Genomic DNA, 22,472 nt, shown 5'->3' with positions numbered 1-22,472 from the left:
GATAATGTGGAGAATAAATGCTTGCAGATCCCCCATCCCCCTCCTTGCTGAGAGAGAGGGGACCCCCACCTCCCCATATCTGGGTCCACCATGTTCATGCACACTCATATGAATGTGCATTTGGGATTTGGGTGTGTGTGTGTGTGTGTGTGTGTGTGTGTGTGTGTGTGTGTGTGTGTGTGTGTGTGTGTGTACGCTCACACATATGTAATCATCTATGTGTTAGAGGGCGAACCCGCCCTCGTCACTTTTACATCTACTGCAATAGCGCTATTGGTTGCTACGGTAACAAAGGCACAGAGTGGAGTGGCTGCAGCAGCTAGAGAGAGAGAGAGAGAGAGAGAGAGAGAGAGAGAGAGAGAGAGAGAGGGAGAGAGAGAGAGAGAGAGAGAGGGAGAGAGAGAGAAGAGAGAGAGAGAGAGAGAGGGAGAGAGAGGGAGAGAGAGAGAGAGAAGGAGAGAGAGAGAGGGAGAGAGAGAGAGAGAGAGAGAGACAGACAGACAGACAGACAGACTCCTGTTTTTCCTAGCCTAGTTCTTCCTGTAGACCTAATCACAACACCAGATTTAAAGAAAACACAGTTCAGATACAGTGACATACAGCGAAATGTCAACACCGACGGAAATATGTGTTTAGATGTACTATAGTTGGGTGCTGCACAGGCCATGGCTCAAGCTTCTAGACAACAACGCTCTCACATCAGTGATGTTGGGTTTGATTAGTATCTTTGCCTTCAGTGTTTATATGTCAGTGTTTCCTCGTGGTAAGTAAATGCTCCTCTTGTAGAGAGGGATGTTGCTCTTTATTCGGCCTGTGTTTAGCAGGATGAGAGCGTATTGATCTTGCTCAGCGGCTTTAATAGTTGAGATGCCTTGCGCAAACATGAACATGTCCAATATACACTAAAGGCCACTGAGGCATTTTAGGAGGGGATCATGGGTAAATATTTAATAGATAATAATTAAATAGATATCTTTCATATACTTTGTTGACATGCTGTGGGGCTGTGTAGAATTTCACAGCATGCAGCTTACACCCTGACATTCCTGTCGGATCAGCTGTGGTGGGTGAAAACGAGCACACTGGAGAAGAAGACTTTATCAAATGGAGCTCAGTCCCAGCTGATGAGGACGAAACATATGGACAAACTGATAAGAGGTGAGAGCAGGTGCTTCCTCAGATGACCTGCTGATTGGTTAATGATGTGAGTGTTAGCAGGTGATTTGCTAATGAGCTGCCTGATGAGGATAGATCACACTGTGTGACAGTCGTCGTCATTACATGCATCCCATGATAACCAACGTGTCAGTGTCACATCATTTAATCCTATCACGCCAACATGATCTGACACAAATAGCATCACACCCTTTCTTCTTCCACTCGCTCGTCTCTCTCCCTTGATTTCCTGATACTCATTCTGTCACCGGCGGTTTGCTTTTTTTTTCATAGCTTGATGAGCTGGAAGTTTATAGCAGTCGGTATCTCTCTTCCTCTGTTTTTGTCCTTTTTCTCAAACCACCTCTGTCTTTTATCTTTCATCTGTCTCTTATGTCTCTCGGCTCAGCAGAGAAAACTCAAAACCCTTGATAACCAAACGTCAAAGCTCTTTTTATAGCTCAGAGTGTTAGAAATACTGCCTTTGTCATGGCACAGGCCAGCAGCCGAGTTCTAATATGTTGGCCATGGCCCAGATCTGATGGTTTAATTTATGGATCGATAACCTTAATCAATACACACTCTAAAGAGGAGGCTACAATAATGATTGGCCGCGGGGTTTTGGTATGTAGCATGTGCAGACTGTGTGTGTGTGTGTGTGTGTGTGTGTGTGTGTGTGTGTGTGTGTGTGTGTGTGTGTGTGTGTGTGTGTATGAGAGAAAGGAACAGAGGGATGAAGGGAAGCTTTGAAACGCAGGCTTCTCGCAGCCGGCTTTTAGCAGTCATTGCATGTATTTGTATGTATTTTGTGTATGTACAGTATGTATGTTTTCATGTATGTTGTGTGTACTTGTGTAAGTTGGGCTAAATAAACGTGAATTGTATATGTTTTATTCAACTTAATTGTTTCATGCTAGAAAAGGTGGCCACCTCGACGTGGCTTTCAGGGTGAACATTTCTTCCAATGAGCAAAGGCAGAACTAATGTTCACCCTGGTCTTGCTCCTCCTTTTCTCGCTTTACACTTGGAATTTGTATCGAAGTGAAACGGTCGCTTTCTGTCAAACTTAGCTGGCACCTACAAACACTCATGATTACAACATGATACATCTTTATCTATTCAATTATTGTGTACTCGCCACTCTACTTCATTTGTTCTTTTGCTGTAAGAAGGTAAACTTCCCCGTTGTGGGACTAATAAAGCATTTCTGATTCTGATCCTGATACTGATAACAACGTTGTTATACTGTTGGTTCACAAGCCTTGTTAGAAGTGGGAGTCAAACGTCAGACAGAGACAAAACATTCATTTGGACCAGTCAAGTTACCTTTCTAAAAGCTCTGTGGAGGTATTGTTTCAAAACAATTCCACATTAAAATAGTTTGTATGTTTTCAACACAAATATCTGTACATGAATGGGTGGAGAGTGTCAGTGTTACAGGGCTGTAAGAACCAAGTTGATGGGACATTATGTGCCTTTGTAATGTACTTAGTGATTTATGTTGTAAAAGGTTCATATTAGTGGATTTTTGACAATTCTAATTTGATTTGTGTAACTTTGTACTGGGCTACAACTCCCACAGCATTTTCTTAGTCTATATTTGTTTACATTTGGTTCATTTGTCACCATTTCAAGTTAAAGAATTAACTATTAGCAGTTCCTGTCTGCAATGTACCCCTGGGGGTATGTAGACAACTGTCATTGGAGTTATTAGGAGCATCTTTTCTTTCAATTATTTCTAATAAGATTTATGGATGGGCGGAGATAATGATTTTCAGGGAAGTCAAACCGAATCTAAAAGTAAGTATACCATGTATGTGTGTTTGACGCAAACCACCAACATATGATGCCTAATCTAACTGGAACGCATGCTTCCTTTAATTCCATTCATCCTATACAAGACAACATCATTTCCTTTTGGGTTTCAGCATCAAATCTTTGTTCGTCTCATGAAATGGCCATAATGAAATGAAGCTGACCCCACACCTGACTCAATCAGTTCTAGTTCAGGGAATCCCAATGGAGATTTAGATGAAACAAACCTCCCACCCCCCTCCGGGCTTCTCCGGTGCTGCTGATGAGGAGAAGGCTTAGAGATGTCAAATCTGCAATCTCTGGGCTAGAATTCATTTGAAGTGGCCCACAGTGTATACTCTGCAGCACCACATCGCCTCAGCGATGTCCTCAAACAGCTTGTCACTCTGACGCATGCACAATCTGAAGTGTTGGCAACACAGGTGAATGTGCTTGTGTATACGTGCGTGTTACATCTGAATGCATCTGTGTGCTTCTAATAGCAATTGTAATCACCTTAGCAACTGGCACATCTAGCGTTCTACCTGTTCTATCTTTGACAACAGTCATGGGGTTTTCATCCTGGAACAGACAAGCTGCGAGGTATAAAGAAAGAGAAATGAAGGGCGGAGCTGGTTGATGGAGGGAGAGAGACAGAGGATGAAAGGAAATAAGCGGGGGTTGGGGGTAACATGGAACAGGGTATTCAGGTTGATTTGATGGGAACAGAGTTCATATTTTACACATATATCTTTTTCCATTTCTAACCTCTCTTGCCATTTATGTTCCATCAAACATTTTCCAGGATTTTAGCAGCTCTCTGAGCAAGTCAAGACAAAAACCTGAGTACTCCACTCCTCGTTGTTCTCTTCTTTTCTTTCTTTCTCTTTGTATCGCCGCTTCTTTTTCAAAGTATTCTCACATCAAAGACAGCGTAGCCACAGGCATATTGAGTAAATGCATAGAATGCATCAACATTCAATGTTTTTGATGCCACAATTTATGACTTATGTGCAGCAGTGTTATTTCACTATCCTGGTTTTATAGGTGAAAGAGATGCTGATGTACAGCATGGGGGGCTTGTTTTTGACAGTTTGACCCCTCCGTGGGTTTTTGGATACTAGCAGCATGTTTATGTGTCACCACTTTTGTCCAAATCGTCTGAAATGTCTCAACAATTATTGGATGAATTGCCATTAAGATTTGTATTCATGGTCCCCAGAGGTTGAATCCTTCAGACTTTGGTGATCCCCTGACTTTTATTCTTGCGCCACCATCAGATCAATATTTCTATTCATTTAGTACTTTGGTTTATCACCAAATGCCTGCAAACCTGATGACATTTACATCAGCCACAGATGTCCTTTGTGTTTAATGCCAATTAGCATTAATTGTGTGAGCACGCCTAACTAAAGGTCTTTTCAGACCAAATCATTTAATTTGTGCGTTTAAATCACATGTCAATTAAAAAATTAAAATCCATCTATCTCTATGTAGGGTTTTTACTTCTGCAGCTGTTTCGATTTGATCTGATGTCGATGACAAAATAATAACTTTTGCTCACACGATCGATACATTTTCTCAAACGTCAATGTCGTGATTCTGTTCATACTGTCACACAACACGAGTGATATTGATCCATTAGTCATTTTTTTGTGAGGCCAAATGGATAAATCGATCGATATCCATAGTGTTGTGTGAGTGTATGTATTGACAATAGCGTTTTATAATTAACAGGTGTGTTTGTGTGTGTGTTCAATATCATTATAAACATTAGCATGTTAGCATTTAGCTAAAAGTACCGCTGTGCTGAAATACAGCTCCGCAGAGCAGCGACTCTGTCTTGTTTTGTACGTGTTTGTGTGTGAGCTCATATTGAGCATAGTGTGACCCTTTGGTAGCCTCTGCACTATTTAAAGACCAAAATCTTTTTCCTCTTCTTCTCCTAGTTCGTGATTTAGAGCATTCTTGACTTTTGACCTTTAGAAAGAGATTGTCCAGCTTACCCGAGTCACTCCCTTCATCTCGTCTTTTTCTTCTCTCTATATAAAGACCACTATTCCTTTTTCTGTCACAAATTACCCGTAAAATATCCTCCATATGTCCGTATTGAAACACAATTAGTGAAAGGAACATTACCACCATGTGACTGTTTTGTCTCTTGGTGCGTTATATGACTGAGAATCCCCTTCAATTCAAACAGTTTGACAATGGACTGACATTTCTGACAATAGATCCCCATTATACCACAGCAGACAAAAGAAACACATTAGCTTCCTGTTGAAGCCAGGTTGGTGGCAGCAGTCACACTACTGCACTTCTGACCCTGTCCTCGCGCACGCACACACACACGCGAACACACACACACACACACACACACACACACACACACACACACACACACACACACACACAGGGACCTGATGATAAGAAATATGTCATAATGTTACATACTCCCTCGCACACTCTCGGACATGCACACACAGAGAAACGTATAGCGTGCACAACAATGATATTTTTCTCTCCTTTTTCTTTTCAGTACATGTGTGTTGCTGCCATGGCGACCGTGGCTCCTCCCCTCACATTTCTCCTCTTGCTGCTTCAACTGGCGGACGGCTCATTCCCAGAGGAACCCAGTCCACTCAGCTATGTCCCCATAGAGGGTATGCTTCCTGCCTGCTGTGTGTGTGTGTGTGTGTGTGTGTGTGTGTGTGTGTGTGTGTGTGTGTGTGTGTGTGTGTGTGTGTGTGTGTGTGTGTGTGCGTGACTGTGTGACTGTATGTTCAGCATCGATGATAACTGGCTTCACGGTGGATGTGGAAATCGGGGGTCGAGGGTCATAGCTTTGGTGTGGAGATGCTCTCTGCCCAGGCATACAGAATAAAGAGACTACTCTCAGTCTCTCGGTGGAAGTAAGGTAGCCTGATATCAGACATGACAGAGACAGACAGAGAGAGGGAGAGAAATGATTGTTATGGATTTTGAGAGGTGCAGGAAGATGAAAAAGAGGGAGACAATTGGATTGGATGGGGTGATACAGATGACAAGAGAGAAGGCTGAGGGGTGGAAGAGAGAAGGGGAGGAGACAGGTGGAGATGGATCGCTACATCCTCCTCTCTTCCTCCCCTGCAGTCAAGGACAATGAGACGTTCTCCCAAACTGTCTCCTGATGATGAGGACTCCCTGTGGAGACCGTCGTCCTCCTCTTGGAAACTTTCTCATACTCTGATACCGCCACTTTCTCTCTCCATCTCATCTGTTCTCTCCCACTTATCTGAAATGAAGGGAGGAGGGTGAGGGAGAGCCTTTTTTCACCATAAAATTACAATAATGGTTGCACACAGTTTTTCTCATTATGGAGCTGCATGCTTCACCAAAAGCAAAGAAAAACACTAAGAGGATTAAAGCGTTTCAGTATACTTTAACTGCGGCAACATTTGTCTCCTTCCCATTATCTTTGTTTCCCTGAACAAGAGCATCAAGTATGAGTAAAGACACTATTAAAGTGAAGGTTAGAGAAGTTCTTAGGGTAAATATAGATGGGAAAAGTACTCGCTCTGTCATCAACTGTCAGTACCTTTGAGCAAGGCACTTGATTTCTATTTTTTTTGTAAGTATTTCCCTCTACTTGTGTGTGTGTGTGTTCATGTCAGTTGTGCGGAGGTATCCAGTGTTCTTGGGCAGAGCTCATCGTTCAGCTCAGAGACAGGAGCTGCACATCCAGACGGTCCTCCAAGTCAACCGCACGCTCTACATAGGAGCCAGGTAACCAACGGCAACTGGCTCCAACTGTGTGTTTCTGACGGGCTCGCATTAATATCCTTTTGCTTTCATTTGATGCCACCGCGTCCATCTGCTGTCACTCGGTAGAAGACATTTTCAGTTTGTTGTAGCGAGGAAGCACTCAATCATGTTGTAAAATGTCAAGTGAAAGCTGTTTGTTCGCATCACTCTTATACTTGCTATGTGGGGAACAGTAAACGCTAGAAGGCAAATAGTCGTACAAACTGGTCCGCCTGCAAAAATACATACTTACAAAAATGTACCAAATGAATAACAAAAATAAATGATATAATCCACTTTATTCAAATGAAACATTTCACAATTTAACACAAAAACACGAACAGGTGGTCTAACAATAATGGGTTGCTGATAACTTCTCTTTCTGAGGCAGCAGCAGCAGTACTTTCATTTAACCATCAATAAAGAATCAGGCCACTGTGATGAGCAACACAGATCGTACATTCACTTACAGTCACACATAGACATTTCTTTTGTTGCTATATGAGTATTAACAGAAGCTGCTAACTCACCGTTTGGGAAAATTACATCTGCCGTCATATACAAACCTAAAGCAAGTTTAATAAATCAGTTTGATTCTGAAATTAATTAAAAAATAAAAGATTTTCCCTTGGAGGTCCAGAACTGAAACTTAACGGTGGACCACGGGCCAAAAGCAGACACCTTATTGTATTGTTGAGATGCAAATTGTTAATAGGTTCCTCAGTTCCCTTTATTGAAATACCTTTTGTCCGTGGGTGTCTCTGCATCTACATTTGTTTTGACCTCACTCACACCAAACTGCCTTCCTGCGCAAAGTGTCGCTCTGCTTCCCGTTTAAAGGTTCTGGAAAATAATTGATAATTAGGGATCCTATATAGTACAGAGCATTTTACTTCGCAAAACATAAAATTGCATAAACAGCGATTTATTAGCTTTTTCTAATTTGTTTTTAATGCATGTTTTACACTAGAAACATCTGGCGGCCCAAATGCAACATTATTGCAGGCCAACTTTGATATAAACAAATAAAACATTTAAAAATAATTAGCCCTTCACTGAACAATGCTAAAAAAAAGAGGTCTAATTAATTACCCCTTCATTACACATTGTTGATATTATAATTGTAATATAAAATATCCTACAATATTACATTGGCACTGAGTTGTTGTCTATTTTGTAGAGATGACCTGTACAGAGTGGAGCTGGATAACATGGCAGGGGATGAGATGTTCTACAGCAAGGTAAGACTCACTTTCTTGCACACACACACAAAACCAAACATGCACCAACAGCTGATGATGTAAAAATACACACATGACTAACTTATTCTGACTGGGGTTTGTGTCTTTGGCAGAAAAGGACATGGGAATCCAATAAAAACGACATTCGAGTATGCCGGATGAAGGGCAAACATGAGGTACAGCGCTCGTACAAAACGCTCTCACTTTGAGATCCACTCTCATGCATCTACGCTATCACACGCATGGACAGACACAACAGCTTTTAGAGGAACCTTATTTCCTTCGGGTGCACCTGCATACTGTATTTACACAAATTTGATCTTGTTGATACAGAATCAGCGGCTCACTGAATCACGCTGGCTCAGGTAAACGTTACCTAGGACGAAAAATGTCGATGAAGCTTAAAAAGCTATTGTCTTGCACGGCTCCATTGTGCCAATTTTCTTCATGTACCTCAGTCATATAAGACGAGAAAGTGGGACAATTATGTGTGTGTGTATATAGTGATAATTGACCAATGTTCTGAGCTATAAAGACAATGGGGTTTAAATCTACAAAAGGCTAAGATTTGATGGGTGCAACCTAAAGTTTAAGCTTTATTGTATACATATAGCAGTGCCATCGGCAAAATCCAATCTGGGCGTAACTCATGGAAAAGCAAGAGAAAACATTATAAAGCAAACTGAGCAGAGAGAGTGGCACAGCCTCTGGGATGAAACAGTAATTGAAATCAGTTGAGGAAGGGAGGTGTAGGTAGGGATGTAATGTGCGTAGGTGGAGGAAAACTGGGCAAGAAACACATAAAGAGGATAGGGCAGCCACAAGGTAGTAAGAAAGAGACAAAAAAGATGTGTTGCTTCAAAGAACATTCTTCACAGCGGACATCTCTGCCATAGCAGAGAAAGCACAGGTGGAACTGATGACAATAACAATGGCTCTATTCTATGCAGGTGTGCCAGTAGGCCAGCAATAACAGAACTGAACTGAAACACCTGGATGGATTGTGTTCGTTATTTAAGGAATCGTTTTTGGGAAATACACTTATACACTTTCTTGCTGAGAGCTAGGTGAGAAGATGATACCACTCTCACGTCTGTACGGTAAATTAGTTGGAGTCAGCAGCTGGTTATCTTCGCACGAATACTTGGAGCAGCTTTATTTTCACATAAATAAAAATGTTAATCAAATGCCAACCAAACAATGCTCTTGGCATTTAATTATACATGCGTATCAATTAATAGTATTCCAGTGTGTGTTGGAACTGCAGGCTAATCAGTGTTAGTTATTTAGTTCAAATGAGACTGAGCAAGCACAACAGTTTCACCTTTCAATTGTGCAATTTTCCTCCTGATAATATATTAGTCAATAACGTTATTCTTGTGGTACGAGGTATGAGAGTAATCTTTGCAGACCTTTTTCATAGCAGGAAAAGCACATTTGGTAGTTGATGGAATAGTTTGACATGTTATTAGGAATTTGCTTATTTGCTTTCTTACCTAGATAGGCTATAGATGAGAACATGTAAATATATTATTGGAGCTAGCAGCTGGTTAGCTTAGCTTAGCACAAAGACTGGAACCCGGGGGAAACAGCTAGCCTGGCTCTTTCCAAAGATAACTAAATCTGCCAGCTAGCACCTCTCTCACCACACTCACTGATTAACACGTTATATGTCATTTGTGAGACTCCAGGAAGCATAACCAGCATTTGTTCGGATTATACAAACAAGATAATGTGTTAAGGGACAATAGACTAATCTAACTGTAATCTAGTAGCTAGCGTCATTCAATACCAAAAAGGAGCGCTGAATTTAGCTCCTGATCAACCTACACACACAAGATCCATCAGACATCCATCTTTGCAAATTCAAGTCATCAGACACCGTTGTAGGATCAGAAAGGGGCCGGGGGGCTGGCAAGTGTCATCAAGTTTCAGATTCAGTGGCAGCAGCTTTAAATCTCAAAGTCCCCGTCCTATTGTTCCTCCAGATGGAGTGTGGTTGAGGGTGTGAAGGATTGTTTTAAGCTGCGTTTTTCACACTTCACACTTGCAGCCTCCTTAGTCTGACTGGTATTTTTGAGTTTATCTTAAGTTCAACTCTGTTGCCCTGTACCTTGTGATTTTCTTCTCCTCTTTAATCTTTTCCTTTCGTGTTTTTCTCTATAGGGAGAGTGCCGTAATTTCATCAAGGTTTTGCTCCGCCAGCATGGTGGCCTGTTTGTATGTGGAACAAACGCCTTCAACCCGCTGTGTGCCAACTACACTGTTAGTATCCATCTATCTGTCAGCTGGTCATACTCTGTGTGCTTGCCAGTTCGTTTATCTATATCATTTTTGTATTCTTCTGCAGAAAGACACTCTAGAAATGGTGGGAGAGCCTGTCAGTGGGATGGCACGGTGCCCATATGATCCACGACATGCCAATGTGGCTTTATTTGCTGGTAATATCTTCAGTTTTCACACTCAAGATAAATAGTTTGGGGTTTGTAGCAGACATCAGACTCAGTTTGCAGCTCCAGACATTGAAACGTCTGTGCCCTTGTGTTTAGCTTTACAAATGATTTATAGTCAGACATCTCGCAGCATTGCTTGTTTGGTTTTAATCTTCTTGACCTTGTGCTATCTCTCCATCTGTATCTGCCCCTTCTTCTTTTCTTAATCCCCTCCTTTCCTCTGTCTCTCTCTCTCTCTCTCTCTCTCTCTCTCTCTCTCACTCACTCTCAGATGGTAGTCTCTTTACCGGTACTGTGACAGACTTCCTGGCCATCGATGCGGTGATCTATCGTAGCCTCGGCGACAGCCCCGCCCTCCGCACAGTTAAACATGACTCCAAATGGTTCAGAGGTACTTTTAGAAACAGACACATTAAAATGACTCTCCTGAGTCAGACACTTTTAATGGACAATCAAGAGGCAAATAACAGGAACCATTACCATTATCTTCAGTAGTTTATTCAAAGAAAAGGAAAATGTTGTGGCTTTCTTTGCGTGAGGTGGTGGAGCTCAATAATAAGCTGTATTCAGTGAAACCAAACATAATTTCATAGATTTATTATAAGTGGCACACGCTCAGACAGAGTGATGTATTGAGGTTAGTTGGACTCTACAGATTCAGGGCTTTTTACAATCCGTAGATTGAACAGTTGAGTCTGTTTTCCATGGAGAACAAAACAAGCTGAGGCAGGTCAACGCTGCAACAGTGCTAGATGAATAAATGATAAATAATGTGTATCCTCTTGTCCATGATGATAAATTAAACAGGACATAAATATTCAATTTGCGAGGCCCGTGGACAGCAGCGGCCCATGTTGATTTGAGTGTTATTACAGCTTCATGTCAGGGACTATGGGACGATACTTTGGCCCGCGGCACTGCGTCGCTACTGTTCTGTGTGTGTGTTTGTGTGTGTGTGTTTGTGTGTGTGTGTTGTGTGTGTGTGTGTGTGTCTAACTGTGTTTTTATCATATTATTTTTCAGAGCCCTACTTTGTGAGCTCCATGGAGTGGGGGCCTCATATTTATTTCTTCTTCAGAGAGATGGCCATGGAGTTTCATCATCTCGAGAAGGTCATTTCTTTAATCTTTTTTCTTTCTTTCTTTTATTCTTTTATCCCTCCATTTTACTAATCCTAGCTTGTTTTATTCCAGGTGATGGTGTCCCGTGTGGCTCGTGTGTGTAAGGCAGACCTGGGTGGCTCTCAGCGCGTCCTCGAGAAACAGTGGACCACATTTCTGAAGGCGCGGCTCAACTGCTCCGTCCCGGGAGATTCACACTTTTACTTCAACCTCTTACATGCCACAAGCAACATCATCCACATGCAGGGACGAGATGTCATCCTGGGTCTCTTCTCTACGCCACCAAACAGGTGCAGAGATGCACACAAATATGCAAACAAATAAGCACAAATGCTCTTTTTCTTATTACTGTCTTGTTTTTGTTTTTCTATGCTAGCATCCCGGGCTCTGCGGTGTGTGTGTTTGACATGCAGCAGCTTGCTCATGTTTTTGAGGGCCGGTTTAAAGAGCAGAAATCCCCTGAGTCTATTTGGACTCCAGTGCCGGACGAAGCGGTGCCTAAACCGAGGTATTGTTGTGCAAAGTGTACATGTGAGTCAATCTTGGGCAAAATACTGCAGTGCTGCTTTACTGAGCATCTGTCTCACATCTTACTCCCCCTGCTATGAACTCCAACTGTCACGGAATAACTTCACTCCTATTCAGCAAATATTCTAATACAGCCTCCATCAGCTGCAAAAAGAACTCCTCTGGCTCTTTTCTTCTTGCTCTCTCTGGACTTCCATTGCTCTCTGTCCTATCTATCTACTCATCAACTCTCTATTTCTCTGCCCGCAGGCCAGGGGGATGTGCGGTGCGGGGATCCAGATTTAGCTCCTCCAACATGCTGCCGGATGAGGTTCTGAACTTTGTGAAGACCCACCCACTGATGGACGAGACCGTTCCACTACTAGGGCACAGACCCTGGGTGGTCAAGACTATGGGACGGTACGCATACTGACTCGGTTGTTTGATAGCGCCATGGGTGGATTATGAGACAATAGGCCCCCGAGGCACAGACATGCAGAAGGAACCATCGCCTCTCCTACATAGGAGCAAGAAACACAGACTTTGTGGTGTTTTTTGTTATTTGTATGCATCTTTTTTTGTGGTTATTTTGTGTGTGTGTGGTCTTTTTGTGTCTCTTTATGGTTGTTTTATGTTTCTTTGTGGTCATTGTGTATCTCTTTCTAATGGATACGTGTCAAATGGCATTTAGCAGGTAAAGGCAACTGGGACTGTGCTTGGTTGGCATGTTCAGTAATCCATCCATGGGTAGCGCCCAAGTAGAATTTTTAATAGCATGAAAAAGGGAAGCGTAAATATGCAAATATGCATCATAGCATATATGTTAATAATGTTTTGTATTGATCCTTTTTGAATCTATATCTAGGTACCAGTTGACAGCCATGGTGGTGGACACTGAAGCTGGCCCCCATAAGAACCGTACGGTCTTGTTCCTGGGCTCAACCCGAGGAACCATCCTGAAGTTTCTAATGCTTCCCAGCGGAGATCCTGTTTCCCACGGCAGTGTGTTTCTGGAGGAGGTGGAAGGGTTCAACCCAGAGAAGTGAGTAGGAGTAGAGTCATGTTTGTCCTTGATTTCGATAACCTAAGTTATACATTTTAACTTAGAGTAAAAGAATTCTACTATATTAATTAGATTGTATCTCATATAATTAAAGAGTTTGATTTGATGGTTGCAACTTTTAGTCATTCTCATTGATTAATGTGACAGTTATTTACTTTGTTAATATAATGACTATTTGGTCATAAAGATACAACAAACCATTATAAAGTCCAAGGTTATTATTCAAATTGTATGTTTTTTTTGAAAATCTGTCCGAAACCAAACAAAAGCATTACATGTGCACATTTTAGAGGCTGGAACAAGATAGTATGTGAAGTTTGAAAAATGACTATCTAAATATCATTAGAATCGGTTCCTGTCAACTGACTTATTGATTGAGCAACTAAACATTTCAGCTTTATTTGACCTAATGATAAAAATATGCATCTTGTTTGTTGTTGAATTGATCATAATTTCTACAAACTATTCCTGTTTTGATGTCATCCAACCTTTTGTAGTAGATGTATTTATTGTCGTGGCCTTTGACCCTGTCACAATTTACCATACATTAACATAGGGTTGCAAAATTCCAGAAATATTCAAAGTAGAAACTTTCCATGGGAATTAAAGGAAATTAGCCTGGGGTTTATAGGAATTACTGGGATTGAAATGGAAATATAGGGGTTATCTGCTCAGGTTGTAAAAGGTGCAAACATTCCAAAATTCCCACGCCGAACTTCACTTGGAACCTTTCAGCTCCTTTGTAACCCTACATTGACCCACTGCTACCAGTCTTCACGTGTGTGTCTCACTGTCTCCAGGTGTGGTGAGGACTCTCCTCAGGCTCGTCAGCTGTTGTCTCTGTTGTTGGACCGGAGCAGTCACACTCTGCTGCTGGCCTTCCCTTCCTGTCTAGTCCGAATGCCCACATCTCGCTGCCACCTGCACTCACGCTGCATGAAGTAATTGTTTTTGCCTTGGAGATTATTTTTCAATACCTCAATGTTTCTTTGTGTGATAACGAGGTCAGTTTAAATGTAGTTGTGGCCATTAGCCAAAGTATGACTCACTGGCAAACTTTTGTTTTGTCCCCGTGCACTCACTCCCTTTTAGTGCAGTTGTCCTAATAAAATGCAATTCTGCTGATGTTTCAATCAGCAAGAGATAAACGGTATGTGTGTTTGTAGAAATGCATCCAGCTTGTTTATATTGAAAGACTTTTATCCCTGAGAAATACTATTTAACTAAACACAAGTGGCTTCAAGATCGTCTTGATCTAAGTTTGCCATTAAATAGATGATTCATTATGAATACTAAAAAAGCCATTTGTTTATTACTGACCATATGGGAAATATCTTTTGAAGTAGAACCCCACACTGTGAATCTGATTCCCACAGCAGCCATATACGGGATATGTGTGACTGCTGTGTATGAAGATGAATACCAGATGAGGATTTATCATTTGACCAGTGCTCCCAATATTAGGTTTCAAAGCCTACATTGTTTTTCATATTTTAGGGTTTTAATGGCTCAATCTATTTAACTGGTTACCTTGTTAGCAAGATAGACTATACCCTAGCTAACTCAAATCATAGCTGTAACACTTGTTCCCAGGTTTGGACGGTAACTTTCTCTAAGTTTCCCAGGGAGAGTTCCCTGCTAAAATTGTCGAAATGGCTGCTGTGTGAATCAGTTCAGTACTCAGCATTTCTTAACTTTTGATTTTCATTGGTGTGTAGGAGTTGTCTAGCCTCCAGGGACCCGTACTGTGGCTGGACCAGAGGCAGCACCTGCTCCTTCCTGAGACCAGGCACACGGTGAGGACAACATACACATACACACATACGCACGCACACGCACACACAAGTTTTATTGTCAAAGTTACAACATTCCTGTTGGCTATATCGTACATGGAAAAGATCTGGTTAGTAAGCTAATGTTGAATAAGCACGTCACTTTCTCACATAAAATAAGGACAATAAATGCTAAAAGAATGATGGCTCAAGTGTTCTTGTAGTTTAAGAGACAAGGATTCAAACTCCTGCGTCTGAAAGCAAGACTTTAGATTTTTGTTTATTCCACAATGCCCCCTCAAGACATAGTTACTCATGTAAGATGACAACATAAACAGAAATAATAGAAATATTGGATGACCCTTGTTACTAAGTAATTGAAATCGAATTGTGGGTAAATTAATAAAGAAGACAATTATGAATAAATAACAAAATGACCAAACCGACTCTAGTAAATATTCCATAGTTACCTAAAAGAAACCACCACACTGAATCTACTCATATGGTGGCCATACACATTAAACAATCTATATTGGTTGAGCGTTAAAAGGTTTTTTTCTTTTACTTATTATTGTGTTTGTGGCTGTCATAGAAATATAATACAGTTCTGGTCTAGCTGCACTTAAATCTGCAGTTCATGTTTATGAACAGACTCTGGTGATGCAAGAAACCTCTGAACCACACCACACATCCTCTGTCTGTGTTTTCTAATCATTTCAGTCAATAAGTTTAAATAAAGATGTACAATTATGCTATAGTTTTTAAATGTAGTTTTTTTTGTAGTAACATTTATTTTGTTTGTAGATTTATTTAATTTTGTAAGCTAATAGCATTAGCTAGTTTACAGTATTAAATACCAACCTTTATCAATTAATAATAATAGTTATCTTTAGTTCTTTTTTTATTCATTTTCCCAAAAGCAATATGAAGTATTATTGATTTCTGGATCAAAGTGAAACATTGCCCCGAGTATCGCAATCCCGATTAAATTCCAGCTCCCACCATCGTCATGAATGGTCCCTGACCTGTGACCTCCCTGAGATAAATCAATAATGGAATCAATAGTATCCCATTACACTGGAGAACACACCAATATGTGCCATATCAATTTGATTGATTACTATCAACAAATGTCCCCATTAATGTACAATTTCCTTTTCAAATGTTCATGTAAAAAGTCAGATTTTACATTTAAGAGTTATTTTCAATCAGGTTAATTTGTTTCTGTTATGTTAGACTGTAAACATTCGACAATAAGAGATCACATTACTACATATAATGACTTAAGGGCACTATAATGACATGTTTACTATTATATTCTGTTTGTATATGAAGATATATGTTGTCTCTGATGTGCTTATCTCTGTGTGACTGCAGGCTACCTTTTCAACAAGATGTGGAATATGGAAACACCACCTCCCATCTAGGAGACTGCGATGGTAGGTTGCAGCACTATGACATGGACGCTTCTGGCTGTGTGCAGCGGACTGAGGGCAGGCTCCGCCTAGTGGCCAAATCCCTCATTTCACCTGTCTACTTGTCACTGAACATTTTATTCTGAAAAAAACCCTTTGATACTACAAATTAATCAAATATTTGAGATAAACAATATCTACAGCTCAGCAAGATCCACTCAACCTTAATATTAGCAACTGAGTGTTTTGGTGTCTTATTTCAGAGCTGAATAAGGTGGGAGTAGAACTGGGATTTTGGTTTCCACCTCAGTGATTACAGGTCAAAACGCTCCCAGTGTGAGACAGTTTAATTAGGGAGGATGTGAGAGGTGTAACCGCTGGTAGACGAAACCATGAGACTGCAGGATGTGAAGTGCAACATCCTCCTGGTCACAAGGCTTTGTTCTCTCCATGCTGAACATCTGAGAGAGGAATGACCGAGGGTAGCTGGTGAGCAAACATCAAAAGCTTAGCATAAAATACTGATGTCACTTCTGTCGAGAGGCTCAGATGTCACTGCAGCAGCGCCAGAGAGGGCCTCTTTGAACCTTGCTCTGAAATTCACAAAGTCAGTGGAAACCAAAAAACAGGCATTTCCTCTCCAGCAGATTCTTTCTGAACTGTTTTAGGCCCGTTTCAAAGTCATAAAACAGGAAAATACATGCTAAGCCCTCATCACATTCATTTGTTTTAAACTGACATATGAGCTTCTAGTATTTATACTGCACAGAAACTGATAGCAGTAGAAGTCAGTGATGCCAGGCAGCAGACCTGACAGACTCTAATCTGAGCGGTGAAAGCGCAGCAGAGGCCGAGCCAGGGACAGGCATGTGGTGCTGTGTCTGCAGATGGGAGTGATTAGAGCTGGGTGGAAACACTGAGGTAATGGTATGCTGCCTGCATGGAGAGACTCACTGGCCGGACTGCAGGATGGAAAGTGTGAGGAGAGGACAGAGGAGAAAAGGAGAGTCAGCTGCTGTGGTCTGAGCTGCGCTGATTACAAGTGCAGGCTTCTCTAAACCTGGAGCCTGTGGAGCCCCAAGGCCAGACTGGAGAGCAGCTTCTTTTAAAGACAATCGTCCTGTAATGCTGGACGTCATTATCAGCAAGGATGAGTGTTGTTGTAGTTATTGATTCATTAAGATACATTATATCTTGTGAGGAGAAAAGCACCAAGTCGAAGTAGCAGAAAAGCAGAATGTGTAATAACAATGATACTTTAAAGCTGCACCCTGTGGACAGACATTGAAAGCGGACGTCGGTTGTAAATGTCATCTTCATAATTGTGTCTCTTTAGGAATTCTGCAGCAGAGTTTGCTGATTGAGCCGGAGAGCTTGGTCTCCCTCAACCTGCTTGTGGCATCTGCAGTCTCCGCGTTCACCATCGGGGCGGCGCTCTCTGGCCTCGCCGTCTGCTGGATCATGGCCCACAAGCCCACCAACCGTCGCCACGGCAACACCTCCCAGTCCTCTATCCAGCGGCGCGAAAGAGGCCTGCTGACTAATGGCGGTGGGATGGGAGGCTCTGTGCTCAGCGTGACGCGGCAGGGAGGAGGGGAGCGCCCCTGCTCTCAGGGTGGGGAAACCCTGTTTGTCATGCCCAATGGCTGGGTGAAGTCAGGAGAGCTCGACCCGGGTTTCCTGCCCACCCCGGAGCACACACCCCAGCAGAAACGCAGAGGCCTAAGACTTTCTGACTCCAACTCTGGAGGGTGGGACACCAGCCAGACGTACCTGGGCGGAGGCTCCGTTGGGCTGGGTTCGCCTTGTCGCATCCCCCCATCCGTCTACCTGACCACCAGACTCTTCCAGCAGGGGGGAGGCGGGAGGCACAATGGTGAGAGCCGGGGGAATGACATGCTACGCCAGCACTATGTCTGCCTGAGCAAGCAAGAAAAAGGAGTGAAGGGGACGCCCAAAGCCCCTCTCAGGAAGTCTGCAGGAGAATATGTGTACCCCATGACCCCCCAGGACTCGCCCGAGCGTCGGAGGGTGGTCTCTGCACCCAGCGCCCCCATGGAGTATGGCGAGCCACTGCCTTTGCGTTGGCCGGCCCCCGAAGGATACATCCTCAGCAGCCACGGCATGGTGCCCGTCCCCATGCCTCCACCCTCCATGCCCGCTCCCAGTGGCCAGGCTTACGTGTCCCAGCAGCACACCCCCGGGCTGAGCAGGGCTCTGCTGAGAGGGGCCCTGGAGCGCGGGGAGCTGGGCGAGCTGGTGGATCTCAGCCAGCTCATGAGTAAGAAGAACTGCAGTGATAGGACTCAGGCTGGCCAGTGACTCTTGAGGAAGTAAACAGGAGCTTTTCCATATTCAGAGCTCTTTGTTTTATTTACATAGATCTCTCCTTTCTCTTTCCTCCTCATTCTGTCCATTCACTCTCTCTTCCCTTCTATTTTCCCTACATCTCTTTTTGTCATTCAGCGCCTCTGATCTCCTCTATCAGTCTCTCAGGCATCCCCTCCTCCTCTTACCCCACGATGAGTCTCTCTTTATGACTGGCTGCTGGGTCTGCCACTCATATCCTGGCTCACACTAATTGGTCAGATAGACTGAGGTTGTTGCTGTGTCTGCATTGCAGAGTTGCCTCTCTCTCCTGCTATTCAGCAGCAGCGGGATGAGGGAGGAGAGAGGATGGAGGGGAAAGAAAGAAAGAAAGAAAGAAAGAAAGAAAGAAAGAAAGAAAGAAAGAAAGAAAGGAAGGAAGGAAGGAAGGAAGAAAGGAAGGAAGGAAGGAAGGAAGGAAGGAAGAAAGAAAGCAGAACGAGGGGCAGAGTCGACAGAGACAAAGATGGACATGGCACTTAGAGGCTGCCTTCTCTGTGCAGATTAACTGAGTTTGCAGAGCCAGTCAAATACTGCTACCGGAGTGGGATGCTTTTTCCCTCTTGGATAACATTAACAAGACTGCCACCCATCTGTTTTCCACAATATTACCTGTTGGTCTGATTGCCAACTAGGTACTTGAAATGAAATCTGCAAACAAATCTGGTGGATGATAAGGAAACACAAAATCCTTCTCTCCGTTTCTCTTTCTCTCTCCTCTTTGCTGCACACATACAGTAGATGCATACATGTTTTTGTACAGGTGACGGAGGGTATTTAGTATTCTATATGTACGAGACGCCCGGCGTGTGTGCCAAATGCCTCTAACCGGTCCCACAGGCATATGGGACCATAACTCACGTCTTTGGAGAGCAGAGTGCAGGACTGAAATGTCAGCACTATTTCTGCCAACTGCATGCTCTCTGTAATGACGGCATCTCAGCCATCCATCGCTGTATCCGTTTGCCTCCTTACACTCCATGTACTCTTTAATGACCAATAATTCCACGAGGACGTCTGGGGACATTGCACCCCCGAACTCTGGACTGACTTTTATCAAAGCTGGACAGAAAGGAAGAAAGAGAGATGTTTTTTGGAGGATTTAAAGTGGATGCACTGCAATATGTGAACACCTTGTCCTTCACTGTCACCTTAGGGTTTGTACACACGCAAACACACACACACAGACACACACACACACACACACACACACACACACACACACACACACACACACACACACACACACACACACACACACAGGAGCACACATTCATTACTGCTGGATTATAGGACACAGTCCAGTTTTATTGGGAAATTCTTCCCCCTAAGCCAACAGTGGGTCATGGTCCCACAGACGTGATACAGAATAAAGTGACAGTCACAGTGGTGATGATTGAAACCTCTGGCCTAACTCAAAGCCAGTAGAGGTAATGGAAATGTTCCCAGCAGGCAAATGGGACTATATATTCTGCACATCAAAGTGTCCAGTGCCATGAAATGGTCGGCGTTTGGATCAACACTACATGGTGCGAGTATGTTCGAGGTCGAAGTCATAAAAAAACAGGGACAAGATGAAGACAGAAGCCAAAAGCAAGTAAGACTTGATGAAAGGACTGTGGAGAATAATGAGAATTTGTTATAAGTGACCAGATGATTTGATTTTCACGCACAGTCCCAGGCAGTCGTGAAATGGACGCTGGTTTGTGCTGACTTTGTGGTGAGCAGCAATATATGGTTTGTCTGTACATAGTAAACTTTAATTTAGATAAAAATGATATTGTAAGACAAAAAGTAACTCCAAAAGAAAATGACATTAGGCACTAGCTTGCAAACAAAAATATCATGTCATTATAGCTATTAATGTATGAAAATCTTTTTCATATGAGTTTCATATCAACCCGCTTCAAGATTGAAGAGACTACCAGTGTCTTTTTTTTCTTTTTTTTACATTTGTGTGCCAAAACCATGAATGTTTTACTGATGCCTGATTACTGAAGCAAAAAAACTTGTTTTAAAGTGCCATGAAGACCATTCAGTCAGCAGTGCACCTCATGCACTGTGGTGTTGGAGAACTCACTTGTTGCAGTATACTTGTGATATGTATGCCTTTGACCTTTACATGCTGAATGTTATATATCATTTTTTTATTTAGATGTCGGCTTGTACTGTTGAAATCATTTCAAATCGTGTTTGAGGGTCTGTTTATAAACTACATTCATGTCACACTTATATACTGTAAATAAGCAAGAATGAACACAGAGACTTTGTCATGCCCTTTATGATTATACTGTAATGCATTCACTGATGCCCTGACATGAGCCGTCTTTATTGCAGAATAGCCGATATGTAATAATAAGTAGTTCATAAGCAAACCTTCAAATGGACTGAAATGCTGCGAGGGAACACTGTGCATCCCATTTTGTGTCATATCTGTCCTGATTCTGGACTTTTGGTCTTGTTCTGTAGTCTGTGATTGTCTGTCTGTCATCCCCAACCAACTGCCATACTGGAGGATCTTGAAAATACTTGTCAGCATCGTGAGTGAATGAACGTACTTGTTCTTTTTGGTTTGTTTAGAATCATTATACTGTGCAGTAATAAGGAAAAGCACAAAAAAAACTTTTCTCTTTTTTTTGTTTTTGCATTTTGAATAAGGAGCTGTATCATTTGTGAATAGTGTAAATAATCATCCTGAAGGTATAGTGTTTCAGTTTTGGAGGGATCGTTCATGCTCTTCTGAGACAGGACTGTGTTTGAAGTGTGAGGTTTGTTTTTTTCCTTCGGTGACAATGCTGTGAATAAGATGTATGTACAGTATTTACGTGACTTTGGCTGACTGCTGAGTTCAGCTGTTTCCTGTTATTAGAGTAGAGTTGCAGGCCTGATCTCAGCCAGAACTGAGCCTTCTCATTTGACTGATGCCTGCTGAGTTTTTTGCAGTTGCTAAGATACTGCTGTTATAATAACCATCGATCTTTGGAGTACTGCTATTAAATGGCATTATATAATTGACTGCTAATGTTGTCGAGTGTGGTTCCCCGAATGCACTCATTCCAATAAACGTATATAATTATACGCATGCCAACACACACAAAACACACATTTACAAATGAAATTCTATTACTTCACAACAGTCTCAAGTAATGTGTATGTCATTATTGCAGTTTATTTTTCTATAAATGAGACATATTTGTCATCAAATTGGCGGTTTCAAACAATAGCCAAAGCTCCAGATCAGAGGCAGCGGAAAATTCTCTCATGCATTTACTTTCCTCGCCACAAGAGGGCGCTGGACACTGGCCTTCATTGACTGGCCTCTGTGAGGGAGTGGAAGGCGTGAACTCCCATGGGTGCCTCTGCATTGACTGGACATGATCTGTTTGTGCTAGAGACAGACTGTAGTTTTGTTGAGAGGTCTGCAACAGAGATGAAAATACCCCTTGTTGTCTGCTTTGATATAATGCTTTGAACATCACACAGAGAACAGTACGGTCAACAAAAGGTTGAGTGAGTTACATAACAAGCATTTATATTTCAAAACACACACGTACACACACAGTTCATACAGCAACTTGACGATTTAAGTCAAGCCAGATTTGTTTTGCCATTGTACTTTCGTTAACTTATTTAAAAAAAAAATATATATATATATATATATATATATATATATAAACAAATTGACTGTACAATTAACCAAATGGGAACCAAGGTACCAGGTGATGAGGTCATTTTTACATAGCCTACATTTTATTCAAATAAATCACAAAAAGTTGTCAAGAAATGTCAAACAATAAGAAT

At 42.2% G+C, this 22,472-nt stretch overlaps 1 protein-coding gene across 1 annotated transcript in view; it reads left to right on the top strand.

Moving 5' to 3' along the window:
• Window positions 1-21,687, top strand: part of sema6ba (sema domain, transmembrane domain (TM), and cytoplasmic domain, (semaphorin) 6Ba) — a 30,353-nt gene extending 8,666 nt beyond the window's left edge. The window contains exons 3-18 of the mRNA XM_029453556.1: window positions 5,489-5,612; window positions 6,603-6,714; window positions 7,913-7,973; window positions 8,087-8,149; window positions 10,140-10,238; window positions 10,324-10,414; window positions 10,698-10,817; window positions 11,450-11,538; window positions 11,620-11,837; window positions 11,924-12,055; window positions 12,325-12,474; window positions 12,920-13,096; window positions 13,918-14,058; window positions 14,836-14,913; window positions 16,267-16,328; window positions 17,641-21,687. Coding sequence (XP_029309416.1) covers window positions 5,492-5,612; window positions 6,603-6,714; window positions 7,913-7,973; window positions 8,087-8,149; window positions 10,140-10,238; window positions 10,324-10,414; window positions 10,698-10,817; window positions 11,450-11,538; window positions 11,620-11,837; window positions 11,924-12,055; window positions 12,325-12,474; window positions 12,920-13,096; window positions 13,918-14,058; window positions 14,836-14,913; window positions 16,267-16,328; window positions 17,641-18,626 — 2,700 coding nt within the window. The 5' untranslated portion in view covers window positions 5,489-5,491 and the 3' untranslated portion in view covers window positions 18,627-21,687. The remainder of the gene's footprint in view (window positions 1-5,488; window positions 5,613-6,602; window positions 6,715-7,912; window positions 7,974-8,086; window positions 8,150-10,139; window positions 10,239-10,323; window positions 10,415-10,697; window positions 10,818-11,449; window positions 11,539-11,619; window positions 11,838-11,923; window positions 12,056-12,324; window positions 12,475-12,919; window positions 13,097-13,917; window positions 14,059-14,835; window positions 14,914-16,266; window positions 16,329-17,640) is intronic.
• Window positions 21,688-22,472: the final 785 nt, after the last annotated feature.

This window comes from Cottoperca gobio, chromosome 17 (assembly GCF_900634415.1).
Source record: "Cottoperca gobio chromosome 17, fCotGob3.1, whole genome shotgun sequence".
Classification (NCBI taxonomy): domain Eukaryota; kingdom Metazoa; phylum Chordata; class Actinopteri; order Perciformes; family Bovichtidae; genus Cottoperca; species Cottoperca gobio.
The sequence above is the reverse complement of the archived record's forward strand: the minus strand, read 5'-3'. Positions and strand labels throughout refer to the sequence as shown.